General features: G+C 41.7%; 1 protein-coding gene and 1 pseudogene across 1 annotated transcript; both read right to left on the bottom strand.

Annotated features, from left to right (window-relative positions):
- Window positions 1–252: 252 nt before the first annotated feature.
- On the bottom strand, window positions 253–9403 carry LOC137978442 (tripartite motif-containing protein 3-like; annotated as a pseudogene).
- LOC137978441 (uncharacterized) lies at window positions 9402–14388 on the bottom strand. The gene is made up of 2 exons (XM_068825370.1): window positions 12634–14388; window positions 9402–12006 (listed from the first exon to the last, which is right to left on the bottom strand). The coding sequence occupies exons 1-2, from the start codon at window positions 14234–14236 to the stop codon at window positions 10829–10831; spliced, it is 2781 nt and encodes a 926-aa protein (XP_068681471.1). The 5' UTR covers window positions 14237–14388; the 3' UTR covers window positions 9402–10828.
- Window positions 14389–14645: the final 257 nt, after the last annotated feature.

Genomic DNA, 14645 nt, shown 5'->3' with positions numbered 1-14645 from the left:
GTCGGCTTCCTGGTAGAAAAACCCCCTAGAGGGCAAAGGAACTTCGACGTTAAATATGGTGTACCTACCTTTACTCACAGAAAACAAAACAAAACAAAAATGAACAAAATAAGGACGTTCTTAACCAAGAGAAAATGAGGGGGCAGAGAGGGAGGCTCCCGGTCCAGACCTTGGGATATGTCATGTCCACGAAAGTTATTTTTAGACGAGCGAAAGTCTTTGTTCTAGCGGAAGTCTGTCTTCCGACACGTCCGCATGCGTTTTGAAAAGAAAATGAAGAATATCAATATTCATCAGCCTTCCACGTGCGCCGCCATTTTCTTTTTTCACTGAAAACCTGAGAGCGACGCAAGACTACATGCGGACGTCTCGGAAGACAGACTTCCGCTGGAACAAAGACTTCCGCTCGTCTAAAAATAACTTTCGTGGACATGACATATCCCGCCCAACGCCCTGAGCCTCCCTCTCTGTCCCCTCATTTTCTCTTGTCTTAACTGACTGTCAGCCTGGGTGTGTTCTTAGTATGTTCTTAAAATTTTGGTTAATTATTAATCTCAGCGTGAGCGTTCTAAGTTGAAAAGGTTCTTACAAAACATACCTTCTCTAGAGAAGAGAACACGATGCTTTATTTCAAGAAATAAATACGATGCAAGGCAACCGCGACATCGGTTATGAGCACATCTCCATTACTGGATGCAGTCACGAACCACGGACTTTCAATGATCGCGATTTCATCGGTTATGGAATAAAGAAAATCCCCATCTAATGTGTATACTTGAACTCTGTAGTTGCCAGTATCACAAATGATGAGTTGATTAAATTTATCAACGGCCAGTCCAACCGGATTAAGCAAATTTTGATCATCAGATCCGGAGTTTCCTATGTCATACAGAAAAATACCGTCATCATTAAACACTTTGACACAATCTTCTCTCTGATAAGACGCAAAGAACATGCTGTTGTGATAAAAAACAAACTCGGCTGTCTCGTGGCAATCCGGTGGACTGAATTCCTGAAGCAAGTCCTTCCCGTCCGGGAGAGGACCTTGATCGTCCTGTCACCTACGTCACTCACGATCACGTGACCATCTCCCCCTGGTTTTACAAACACACTGAGTGGACGAACAAGGTGATCACTAAAGCGATTGATGAACTGACCTTGCGCGGTAAAAAGCGACATCTGCTCTTTGTGCGCAATCTCTTCACGACTGAATACGAGATCATCATTTCTTAAAAATGCGACCGAGATTGGATGACCAATGTCCAAAGCATTTTGCACGCGCGGTCCTCTTTGAGATCCGCCACCGCCAACTGTCTTCTGATATTTCCACTGCTTATCAAAGAACTGAATTCGCTTGCTACTGTAACCAGCCACAGCAATTTGGCCCGTTCGCTCGTTCACTGCAACGCTCCACGGAAAGACAAAAGCAGATGGACCTTCACCACAATATGGAGTTGCATCTTTGTAACGGTGTGGAGTTACTTGAACCCGCCAGGGACTAGCACTCAGCGGTCGCCCGTTCACTTCGATTCTCACGTGATGTAAACCAGCACTTCTTCCCAAGAACTGCACAATGTAAGTTCCATCTTTACAATCTCGCACACCATCCTCGCTCTCTTCTCCTCCTTGTGGATCGATAATTGTGACTGCCACTTGGTCCTCTTCATTATAAACCTGCCTTCCTTCTGAATCTCGGGTTGTAATTTTGAATCCTGTTCTCACATTTACGTCTGCTTCCCTCAGACCTCTTCCGTCCACTGTTGATTGAGAGACATCGGTATCACTGACAATAATTCGATCCTCCAACAAATGACTTGAAACTTTTACTGATTTGTTCTCAGTACAATCTTTCCAAACGTAATCAACATGCCCTGGTCTGTAGATTTCCACTTTACGACCATTCAGTTCTTCCTCTTGGACTCTGTAAGTCTCGTCACCAATCTCAAGAATTTCAACACCACCGCTGTGTTGTAAAATACTTTTATCGTGTTCAATGGCAGATTTTAGATACGAAACGTGAGACTGAAGTTCTGCTAGTCGCTTTTGGTGTTCCCTTTGTTGTGTCTCGTTAATATCCTTTAATTTCTGTCTTGTCTTTGCTTCATGTTCCCACAAACGTTGTACAAAATTCTCCACAGATATCGTCACCTTATTTTGCGCGTCAATGATTTCTTGTTCGCTGATACTTATCAGTCTGCCTTGCTCCTTGATTTTAGCTTCAAAAATGAGAACTTGGTTTTCAGCTTTCTCGAGAAATTTCTGTCTTTGCATTTTTACTTCTTCAGCTGCCTGTTGTACGTCTACCTTTTGGTGGTGATCATGGCGCGTTTGTCCGCACTTGCGACAGATACAAACCTCGCAATCCACACAGTAGTATTGCAGCATTTCATTGTTGTGGTACTTTTCTTTGCACATGGCAAGTTGGGAAGCCTTTTCCTTTTCAAACTTGTCCTCTCCTTTTTGGTCTTAAAGTGAGAATCATAATGACAATAGTAACAATAGCAATAATCATAATACTAATGATGATGATGATTATAGAGCGAGTTTCAATTGAGTGTCGTAAAACCAAAACCAAAGTAATTACTTTGGCCAATCAAAAAGGACGGAGACAATCCGGTAAGCCAATCAAAACTCGAAGTAATTACACGTAGCCGACACAAAGGGCGGGGAAATGTGCACGCGCGAGCCACGATTGGTTTTGGTTTCACTTCTGATTTGTTGAAAAAGTGGCGCGAGAACTTTGAAGCAATCACTGAGTGAAGTAATCGTAAACCAAAGCATTTCGCTGATTATTGTCGACACTCAATTGAAAACCGCTCTATCCCAGCAATAATAATAACATCGCAATATAAATGAAAGCGCTCAGATGGCGACCTTGTTGAGAACAGCACATATCCCCAGAAAGATGTTGCATCTGTAAGCTGCAGGAAGGAGCTGAGATTTGACATGAAATACCCATCAAGAAGATCCAAGAGAATAAAAAAAATGACTTGTATGTATCGCTGGGGCACTAATTGGGGATACCGCTGTACAGAAATCAAATCAACGCATATTAAATCGTTGGGATGTTTTTAAGGAGAAGGGAAAACCGGAGCACTCAGTACCCGGAGAAAAATCTCTCGTAGCAGAATAGAGAACCAACAAACTCAACCCACATGTGACGCCAGGGCTGGGAATCGAATCCGGGCCACATTTGTAGGAGGAGAGTGCACTCACCACTGCGCCAAGAAGAAGAAGACGACGACGACACCCCAAGTCTATTCCGAAGGTCAAATGGGACGATTATACATACATACATACTTAATCGACCGCTCCCCATAGGGGCTTTTTAGGGCCAATGAAACACACTTAACGAAACGACGGAACAGAACAACAACAACAACAACTGTTAAGAACCCTAACTGGCTGGAGGCAAACCAGTTGGCTATTTACAAGTACAACTGGGAAGTTGAACCAGGGACTACCAGGAACAAATTCAACACGTGGTCAAAGCGGGTCTTGAAGCCGGGGTCTCCGGATCTCAAGCAAGCGCCCTAACCACTGGGCCACACATCCCAAGTGATGAACTGCTGGACCTTGCTAAGAAAAAAGATACCGAGATCATCAACATATTTCGCTAGATGGGTTCCTAACCTTGCACAGATGCCTAACGAGCGATCTGTTGTGAGAGGAAACTGATAGAAGGCCTTGGACAAGTCGGTCGCCTTCTTCTGAGAGGGGAAAGTAATGAACTGTTTTAACGATCAAATTTCCTAGAAATATGTGAGATACCTGCGTCGCGTGCAAAGCGTATGAGGTTAAGCAAGAGACGTTCTGAGCCATGGACGGAAACCGGAAGTGAATATTTCGCGTGCCAGGACAGTAGTCTCTCCTAGATTTTCAAAGTAACCGTCTCTGATAGTGAAAAGATACTTAACAATACAAATGTGGTGGAGTGAGTACAGGTTAAATAGGAAAACAGCTCACTTCCGGTTGCCGCCCTTGGCTTCAAACGTCGCGTTTAGACGAATAGTACGGGTGTTCAGCAATAGAGCGTTTTCACATGACGTCACGGCGATCACGATGGTGTTGCAAAACAAAGGAACGGCGGCCATGATGGTGCACCAAACTAATCCTCCAGGAATTGAACTCTATTTTTGTGCAAATAATTTCTTTTGTTTCAGTAATCCAATATGGCTACTGGTTACGTGAGAGATAAGGTAAAGATTTGTTTCCATATCTCAAAGTGCCCTTGGACGTGAGGGGCCTGGAACAACAAAACTGAAACAGCCCAAACCCATACAAAAATGCTAACCTTAGGCCTAAACAATGTGCTTTAGATAATGTTTAGGCCTAAGGTTACCATTTTTGTAAAGGTTTGCGTTGTTTCAGCTATTGTACCCTTCAGCCCCTAGCGCCACCCCAGGCCCCTCACGTCCAAGGACACTTTGAGATATGGAAACAAGTCTTAACCGAGAGTAAACACTCTACAGGTAAGGAAGGGAAGAGTCCTCGAATTAAAGAGGGGAGAGGTACCTTCCTGATGGGCTTAAAACAACGATGGCAGTGGAAGATGACGGTTTCTAGTACGTCGGCGTCCTTTGGCACGATGATGTTTGTCACGAACGAATGAAGGAGTATTACCGAAAACTGAAAGGAAGTCATGAAGTAAAGACTGACTGGAAAGAACACTGTTTTGATTATGAATATATACAACAGTATGAAGCATGGGTATCATTCAGTGCACTGCGCGAAAACAAAACATAAGTTGAGATAAAAAGTCAAGAAAGCAGGTGACAATCTATGGAATGTCCTACTAGTAATAATGAACTGCTGGAACTGCTCTTATCCCGGTTCCTCTTCCATCACACTATTGCCTTGAGCCGAGTTTCTTACTGGAAAACAACAAATAACTCAGAAACGGATGGACGGGTTGGTTTCTCAAGAAACCGTGGATCATTGGGTGAGTACAACATGAGAATTTCTAACGAGACTGCCACCGTCAAAAGATGAATGGGACCAACGATTCTAGCATTAGTCCTTGGTCAGATCGACCTGGAAACAGCATCGGGTCAGGATAGCAGTGAGGGGAATGAGGAGCGGAAGGACCTCTCACCTCTCATTTATGTCTGTGCCACCCCAAGATAGTGTGCATGGCGTATCTATGAGACATAGATGGACATCAGTGGATTTTCCTACCGGTTATTTCCTTACGAGCCGCTAAGGCATCTAACTTCCTCATGATCTCATTTAGTTGTTCCTTCATGTTATCTTCGTCTTTTTTCCATTGAATGAATAGTGCTGTGTAATGTTTCTGCATCTCTGGATCCATGCACTCATCTTTGAGACTGTCAACAGCAGCTTCGTATGTACTTCCGCCTAATCTAACCAGAGTATCCCGTATGTCACGCCAGTATGTAGAGAAGGTGGTATCATCCACTGAAGCCCTCTCTGCATGAGCATACACCGCATTTCTAAAATGCTTAATACGTGCAATGTCCGCTTCAAGACTGTGGTCTGTTGCAACTGGTAAATTGTCCCAGCCAGTGGAGGGAGGAACCAAACCGCATACATTTCTCAACAAAATCGTTAATAAAGTCATATCAAAGTCGCTTGATGACACAGTTGTTGGGGTAGAAGGAAAGAGTTTTCCCCATTGAACTTCATTTATGACCCTTTTATTCTTTAGACTTTGTAATGTTGGTCGATTTGCTGATAACACCTTGTGGAGGATTCTTGGGGAATGGATGCTGTCAAATGTGTCCCTTAAAGCTTGACTTCCAACGTCTACCAGAAGACGACAAAGTCGCAAGTGGTTTGTGGTATCCCTTGTTGATGTAACGTTCGGTGCTGCGAAAGCCATGAAGAGTCTCTTTTCAATTCTGGGAAATATAAGAAAACAATTGCAAAGCGAGCGTTGCGGTTCTACTTTCCGAAACGGTTTCTGCAATTGGTCTCGCAACGTTTTTGGCCGTTGCAAGGTATGTTACATTGGGCAATGATTCGTGCAACGTGTCTCGCAATGGCGTTGCGAGACAAGATGCAAGAAAAATTGCAGTGTAACAGCGCCTTTAGGGAGCGCCTTCTTAGGGTTTAGGCCGTGTGAAAACTGGGGCAAGAGCAAAAAAATAGTTAGAGGGGGCCACTTGTTTCTTCCGCCCCATTTTTTACGTTGTCAAAAAGAAGGCATTATCGAAACGCTTATTCCACCGACTAACCTGCTTTTAATTACGAAGTCGATTTCCTGAAGAAATTAATAAAAGCTTCCCTAGACTGTGAAATGTTGTGTGTTGGTTGCTGTCCACCGATTCAGAATCGTGTTAATAAAAAAATAAATAAATAAGTCACTAAAAATAATGACATTTTTCTTGAGGTTTCTTTTAAGTCGAAACATGACATAATATTAGTTGCCACAGTAACTAATCCTCCTAGATTCACTTCAGTTTCACGCTTGTCTTTTCAAGGGCAGAAGTAGGTGACCTATCTTTTTACAATCGTTTCCCGCACTTTCAGTATTCTTCACGTCCTGCAGAAATTAGCCACAGTAAAGATGTAATTTTGATTTATCACTTTTTCTCGAACTTTTTTTTTTAAGTTGGATAAAGGTAAATGCTATTTGTCAAAAACAGGCAACTTGGCAACAACAAGTCATGGCTTTCTTTTTCTTTAGCACATCAATTTGGTTGCTGATAACAAGGTGACTGAAGCTATAAATCCATTCAATGACGCGTTTAATCATATCAAAACTGAATTCCTTGCCAAGACTCCAGTTTGTTTCCAATCAAGGAAAGCTCTTCTTGTAAACACTGTTAGCCAAGGCTATACATTCCGGGTAGAAGATTCATACTGGTTTTCTTGTCATGCCGCAGAAAGATTTTAAACAAATCTACCTCAAGAAAACATTGCGTTAATTTAATCGATCACGCGCGTTCATTCTCTCGTCATGCCACGCCTAAGAGGCCAAGCTAAGTGGTCGATCCGGTGTCACAGTGATACAGACCCCTTGTCATGATTGTTATTTTTGAGTTGACAACAGTGTCCCTACCAGAGAAGTCGTGATATGTGTGTGACGACACACATACGGCTGCACATAACTGTGACAACGGTTGTAATTTTGTTGTGCGCATGCGCTCTTCCCTGCTACCAGAGGCCTCTTTTCTTTTGCGTTCGCTGGGCTGGCGAATATGAGAAAACAGACCTCTACCATGGGTCGAAACTCAGTTTCATCCAATCGCCTTTCACGACCTCGGACGGCACTCTTCAAACCGCATGCCCCCATGAAATATTTGCTGACTGTGACTTGTGCCCGCTGTGTCGCGCGCATTCCTTTACAGTAATTCCGCTGTTGTTGAATGAGTCTACACAACTTGAACTTTGGTCGCTTCAGTAAGCGCCGCGCATGCTCAACACAGTGAATTTCGACCCATGGAAGAGGTCTCTTTTCCCGTACTCGTCAGCCCAGCGAAGGTAACAAAAACAGGGACCTCTGCAAACAGGGAATGTTCGCCCCAGCTATAACTTCTGCAAGGGAACTCGTATCTCCAGGATACCTTTCTAACGAGCTTTATTGGAAGTTCAACTTCTCGAAATGTCTTGGTGACAACTAAATTGACGATTGCTAAAAGCGCATTAAGAAGCATGCTGGAGACTCCAGTTCCCTAGCGGAAGTTCAAAATCTAGGAACGGCCGCTTTAGGTGTTGGTGCTAAGAAACTGACCGAAGATCTACACATGTAACGAAACTAACAGGAAAGCGAAACGAAAACTGAAATGAAAAATGACTCATATATTACAGCAATAAATACTGGTATACTTCCAGTTTTTGCCTTGATCGCCTTTCATTACAACCCTTCTCGCATCACCAAAATCCGCGTGACTGCATATGGAATATAAAATCGCAAAAATACTCTTGTCGTAAAATGTATAAAATTCATCATAAAATACCAGTTTCACTATGGAAACAAATAAATTCTTGGCATAAATAATCTGTTAAGATATAAGTCAAACCATTTTCAGAATTGAAAGTGCTGAAGATCATGCAAACTGACGAGCGAATGCGTGACTGGTTTCCGTTGGAACAACGTGACTTCGCTTGCAACTGCACTGTGTCATGTGACGCATCTCTCTCTTTTCCTGCCCCTGGTCTGCAGTCCGTCTTAGCCTTTTACATCCCACTCATACGACAAATAACTCACAATGAAATTCCGACCAAAAAATTAATAACGCTGATGGCTGGGCGTTTAGAGACACTAAATGGTTGCCGACGATGCCCGACTTAAATGAAGATACCCCAACAAAAAGCATTGTACTTTGTGGTGCATGCACACGCTACAGCCAGAAAATTAGTCAAAACATCGACTGTGGTCTCCAGACTAAGGGGCTGTCTAAGTGAAGGAGAAAAAGATCCGTGTAGCAGGAAGCTCATGGATGACAAAACAGTCTTTCGATTGGTTAACATTTCGTTATAAAATGGTTCCGACGGGTAACTGAATATCCAGCTGCCGCCATGTTTGCGTTCTTGCTCCTCCGTATAGTACTACGATCATGTTCCGAGTAAAAATTGTTTACATGGTCTTCCTATCTCTCAGCGGGAAATCCTATCACGAGGAAAATCCTAGCACTATGGCAAACTGTAACTTGTTGACTGTTCACTTAATTCAGGATCACACGCCGCTATATGTGCTGATCCATCTCCTACGATTTTGTATGTAAACATGCAGCTCCCGAGGTAGGTTGGATTTAGCTTACGAGTTTGTTTTCTTACGTTTTACGCACATACTTGAGCTCTTCGTTTTACAAATTTCGTCCTCAAGCTACAGTTTTAAGGGAAGAGAAAAACTGTTCAACTCCGTAAGTCTCCGAAAAAGAAGAAATCCAAACCGTTGCCTTCCCGGAATTCGACCCCTCGTGAAGAAGCTACCGCGCATTACGCATTTAAACTTACTAGAAATATACTCACTATTGGGAGAACGAAACATAGTACAAACCTCACGAACTTTCATAAATTCAGTCTAGTCGTACTCGCGAACTCCAGTCCTTCAATGCAAAGATTTGAGGAATCTTTGAAATCATTGGTAGCTCCCAGATCCCATGCCCTCATAGGTCAACATATTGGAAGGCGGCTTCTGGCTCTAAGCGCGTGGATCACGTTTTCTTTATTCAGTTCGCACGCTAAAAATTTCACTTGGCCTTCCCAGCTGAGAGATTCTGTCTTCCTGCTATCAAAACCCCAATCGAGAGTTCAGAGCTTCCTAATGCTGAGGAAAGCCCTCCCTCCGTGTGAACAGCCCCAAAGATTGCAACAGGTTGTACAAGCCCGACAAGTTGTGTTCAGGGCCCTGTCTTAGGTCGAATTTTCGTCCATACAGATTGATCAACTGAATAACAACACTACTAATAATAACAATATTAAAGGAATAAATTAAGCAACAACTTGTTTGGTTTCCTTTATTATACATGTATTCTACACCTGCCAAGTGTCATGCCTAAAGCGTGATTCTCACGACGGCGGATCGAAAACTTCGATGTCACGCCTACTCACGCCTGTGTTCCAATTTCTTGGGTTGAACCGTTAAAGCCATTACAGAATTGACTGACACATTTTGAAAAATATATTAATTACTTAAAGAAACTGAAACCGATGAGAGAAAATAAAAGTCCAAGTGAATGATCCACTTTCTCCGAATTCTCATATTTTTTTGCAGGGAAAGGTAAGTTGGGAACGAGAAGGTCAAATTCCCGTTCCGGTAATGGTACCAAATTTGGTTGTGGTTCCTTTCAACCACAAGCTATGTAAAATGTTATAAATATTCAAATCATCAATCAAAGTATTCGCAAGACGGAAGCCTTCGGAACATCTTCGGACACCTTCGGATATCGAAGCCCTACAAAAAACCGTATAAATTTTAAAAAGTTGGCAGGTATAGTATTCAATCGATTAGCTGGCACTGTTATGCCTTAAAATCATGTCATTACGACCACTTTTTCATGACTGCAATATAATATTCCTTCATTGACTAAGCTTGTTTGCTCACACTGTGAGTGTCATTCAATTTTGTGTACTCCATCTTAGCTAGCCCACTCCAAAACAAAAGAGAACTTGGTGAAAATACATGCAGCCTTCCTTTTGTAAACAATCCATATTTAACAACCATTTCCTATCAGGGACTACTATCCTTAAACGACCATTTCACTCGCATGACCTCTTTGTCAATATTAATGATTTTTGTTTTTCAGTCGGATACAGTTTCAATAAAAACTCATTTTAGCCACAGCTGCTCAAATTTCTTAATGACCTGGACCACTTATCACACAAAACCTCTTTTGCTTTGGTTCATGTTAGTGATTTTTCTCTACAGCACACTGAAGTGATGGTGTAATGCACACCACTGCTCACTTTCCTACAGACTAATAACAATAGTAATAATGACTATTATAATAACAGTACCGATGATGATGAAAATGATGGTACTAATAATTTTGATTTGGAGCCATAAAAAGTGTCTGCAACTTTCTGTATCAGTGAGAGTTTGTCAGATAGTTCCTTCCATACATTTCTTTGTAGTTTAGTTTTGCAATTTGACTCACAATGAGAAGTCAGCAAGGCGAAAGTTTTCAGTAGAGGAAAACGTTTGGAATTATTTTCTGCCAGCCAGTTCTAAAGAAAAAATTAATCATACATTTAACTATACTAGTGTTCAAAATCACTGTTAGGAGCCCACTATCCTGTTACTGTATGGTCCTCTAGAATATCACTGATACTTATTATTGATATTATTATGCATCAACACTGGATATTGTTATCTCAAACAATCAAGTACCCGGTAATTTTTTTTCATAAGACACCCTGCTTACTGGCCAAATTGCAGTGACCTAATTACAGTGTGTTGGCCAATCAAGGTAATACAATTTCTACCAGAGTCCATAAAATGTTGTAGCTTGTGCAGGACATGTTCATCCCTTAGGCACCAGCTCACATCTTTGAGGATAACATCCATTCTTTGCAAAATAAACAACAGCCTTCTAAATTTTAAGGCAAGTTTCTTGCTAGAAGGATTGTTTCCAGAAAATGCTAACCTGATTGCCGTACCTTCCAGAACAAGAAGAGCTTGGAATTTAAAATTAAAAACATCTTTTAGAAACTGGACTGCATTGTTTCTGCACATCATTGTGATGTGTTTCTCTCCATTACTTGCTTTTTTGGGATCTGGTTTAAAAGGGAAATGTGCTGACAACAATTTGAGTTCTTTCCCTATCTTGTCAAGCCTTCTGTGAATCTTGCAAATGAAACTTGACATTCTGGCCTTTCTGCTTGTAACTGCGACATGCTCAAGGGACATAACATGCACATGATTAGTTGCCAGTGTAACCTTCCTCAGGTTCACAACATTGCGGCATTGATGAGGGAAAGACCACTTTCCAAGACACACCCAACAGAACTCTTTAAAACACAAGATGCAAGTCATGTGATCACAGCCCCAACCTTTTTCCACTGGATAAGAGCAGAAGGGACAATGCTTTACTTGAACGCTGGTAATTAGTTTATTCTTCCGAGAAGTTGAGGTCATGATCCTTGCGTAAGCAGCATTTTTTTTCCTGAAGACCCTTGCCTCTTCACACGTTGCTGGCCAATGAGCGTCTTCTTGACACCTGAAGCACCACATGGTGCCACAGGCACATGCCACTGGCAACGATTGGACATTGCTAATGCAATCATTACCATCAACAAAGGAGTCTTGTGGAACTGCTACCTTGCAAATCAGTTTGCATTGGTCTGCTGGGCACCATTTCCATTGAGGGTTGATTTCAATCAATGTATACAGCTTTTTGGTTCGGTATTTGCCATACAATGATGGCAACAAGGACATCAATAAAACATCATCCACTCCTGCAATACACTTGTACCCAGGGCACTTCAGATTAGTATGGCCAAGCTCAATCTGGGTCCTCAGGTGAGCTTTCCAGCAGTCATTGCAGAAGTTGTGCCCACAAGCATTCAGTAACGTAAAGCTTCCATTGATATCGCCACCTGAAATTAAATAATGACTGATTACCAGTATAATGATTTATAAATACCAAATACATGCATAGAAGATTTTTTCAGTAAGGGTGTTCCTGGGATGTGTTTGTTATTGCACATACGTTCTGCGCATCTTGAGATACTCGGATTTCCTATCGGCGCTGCTTATTAATACAGGGATATTTTTGCGTGGTTCAAAACTATGCCAAGAAAGCAGAACTTAGCAAGTGCTCTTGGTATCCAAAAAGAAAATTGAGGGTAACCATGCATTTTTCAGAGATAATTAAGCTTCAATTTGGAAAAGAATGCCATACATTGCTTTGTATTTTAAAGCTTTTTACAAATATTGTTGATTGATTATCTTTGCAAAATGCACGGTAACTCCCAGTTTTCTTTTTGAATTTCAATAACACTAGTTAAGATCTGCTTTTCCCTAATTCAGTTAACTGCGCAAATATCCCTTTGAATCAGTAGGCACCATCCTTAATAGATTTTACCCTGTCTAATGCCAGAATATTTTACTTGTCAATGGGGAAAAGGAGGGGTTCAGGAGTCCATGGGTTAAGGAAAAGGGTTAAGTAATGGAAAAGAGCGCATTATTTCAGAGAGGTAATTTATGATCACAAACATTTTTACCTTTAGTGTGCATGTCCATGTAGCATATTTCACACTCTTGTTGTTTGTTATATCTTGGTGTCACTGACTGAGCGTCTTCTGTTTGAGCAACAGAATCTGCGATCTTTCTCTGTGCTCCATGCGCTGAATAAGTCTTGGATGTCCATCCAAACAACTTGGTGAAGATTTCCAAGGAAAGACGTGGTTGTCTTGGTTCTCTGTAGTCTACTTTACATTTGTTACACTCCTTCACCTCTCCAGGAAAACAAATTCTTGATACATTTAGAAGGTCTCCAAGAGTCCAGATTTCTTGTTCCACACTTCTGGCCTTGATCTGAGAAGTGAATAACCCTGAAACTCTTTCAGCAGTATCAATGTCACCAAAGGTGACTAAATTAACAAAGGCTTTCACTTCTCTGGTAATGCTACCGACGTAATCCTCAAATAGTCTGAACACAATGAAACAATCCTTATATCTGCTAGGGACTGACAAAAGCTGTGTAATGTTAAGGAGGAATGATCGTGGGTAGCTACCTCCTTCCTTGTACATAGTACCCCATTCCTGTGCAAGAGTTTCCTGAACAATTTCTTGCCTTATCAACATGATGGCTACACAGTCATTTCCAACGGGATAAATACATGTAGGTTCTACTAGTTGTGAATGGACATCGCAAGCCAGCAAAGCTCTCTTTTCAGGTGATCTATTATTTTGGTTTCTTCTCTGATATTTACGTCCTTTTTGTTGCTTTCGCTTTGACGAGTCAATGGCATGATTTCTTACATCCAATAGTGACGAGCCTTCCCTGATTTCGCCCAACACCTTGAGATGTGTTTCCTTCATCTCATGATCACTATCAACATAAATACATTTCTGTTGTGAGACCGGCTCACGTGGTCTTAGTTTACTCTCTATAGATTTTCCATTTTGTGACATACTCAAGGGTTGAGATAATGCACGATCCACCAACAAACCCAAGTCCATTTTGAGACGAGGAGTTCTTTCAAGCAGCTCAACTAAGTTCTCTTCGTCTTCCATTTCAAAAGATTCATAGTAATTCAGATCATCATAATCATTTTCAACTATTTGCTTGGCGACAGAAGATTTCTTCCTTCTCCCGAGAAAGGAAGCAGGTCTCTTTATTTTCTCGCCAAATCCTGAGTGATCGTGAATGGGGTAGGCCACTTCGAATCTTGTCTTCGAATTCACATTTAACTTTTCAGCGTTTTTAGGAAAACTCGTAGCTCGCGGACGCTTGCGTTTCTGCTTTTTTCTAGCTACGTTACTAGAGTCAAACATCTCGTTCGTTGAATGGAACACCGAGCAAGAAATTTGACTGCGACGTTTGCTACTGCTTTCCTCCATGTATCGCTCAACCACAACGACTTCTCCCACCTCAAATTCCGAACTGTTTGTCTTTATCATTTCTGGAAGCATCCAACGATTTTGCTTCCCAAGCGAATACGTCACAAGATCTTCTTCCCTCTGATCCCCTTGTAATGAAGCATCGTAGATTGTAGAATGAATCAAAAGACCTTCAGAAGTCCTCTTTCCACGAGTACGCGCAAAGCTGGAACGAATGGTTCGGCCAACAAATCCGGCGGCTTTTCCGTTCTTCCCTTCCATTGCTACCTCTTTGTATCTCTTATCCGTTATCAAATAGATTTATTTCTTTTATACTAGCCGAAAGTAACAGAAAGATAAAATAAATGGACAAAGGCCGTCCTTTATACCTACTTCTCGCCATATTTACAGCTGCTGTTTCTCTTGATGGTGCAATCTTGAGAAAGCACTTAAAATAACATTCCCCGTCATTGGTTAATTGCGTGACCCTATGCGATGGAATCGTAGAATGAAGGAATGGAATGGTGGAACGGCGGAATTGCGGAATACACGAAATATTCTAAAATCAGGGAATATTTTCAAACACGGAATATATGGAACATTGTAAATCACGGAAGTATACGGAATATTCTAAAACGCGGGATGAGAGGAAGGTCTTTTAAAAAAAGGATATAAATATTACATTTTTTGC

This window comes from Montipora foliosa, chromosome 12, assembly GCF_036669935.1.
Source record: "Montipora foliosa isolate CH-2021 chromosome 12, ASM3666993v2, whole genome shotgun sequence".
NCBI classification, from domain to species: Eukaryota; Metazoa; Cnidaria; class Anthozoa; order Scleractinia; family Acroporidae; genus Montipora; species Montipora foliosa.
The sequence above is the reverse complement of the archived record's forward strand: the minus strand, read 5'-3'. Positions and strand labels throughout refer to the sequence as shown.

Coding starts and splice junctions, on each gene's coding strand:
- LOC137978441 (XM_068825370.1), bottom strand. CDS start 14,236: ATGGAAGGGAAGAACGGAAAAGCCGCCGGATTTGTTGGCCGAACCATT. Junction 12,007..12,633: donor CATGGACATGCACACTAAAG/GTAAAAATGTTT, acceptor ATTTAATTTCAG/GTGGCGATATCAATGGAAGC.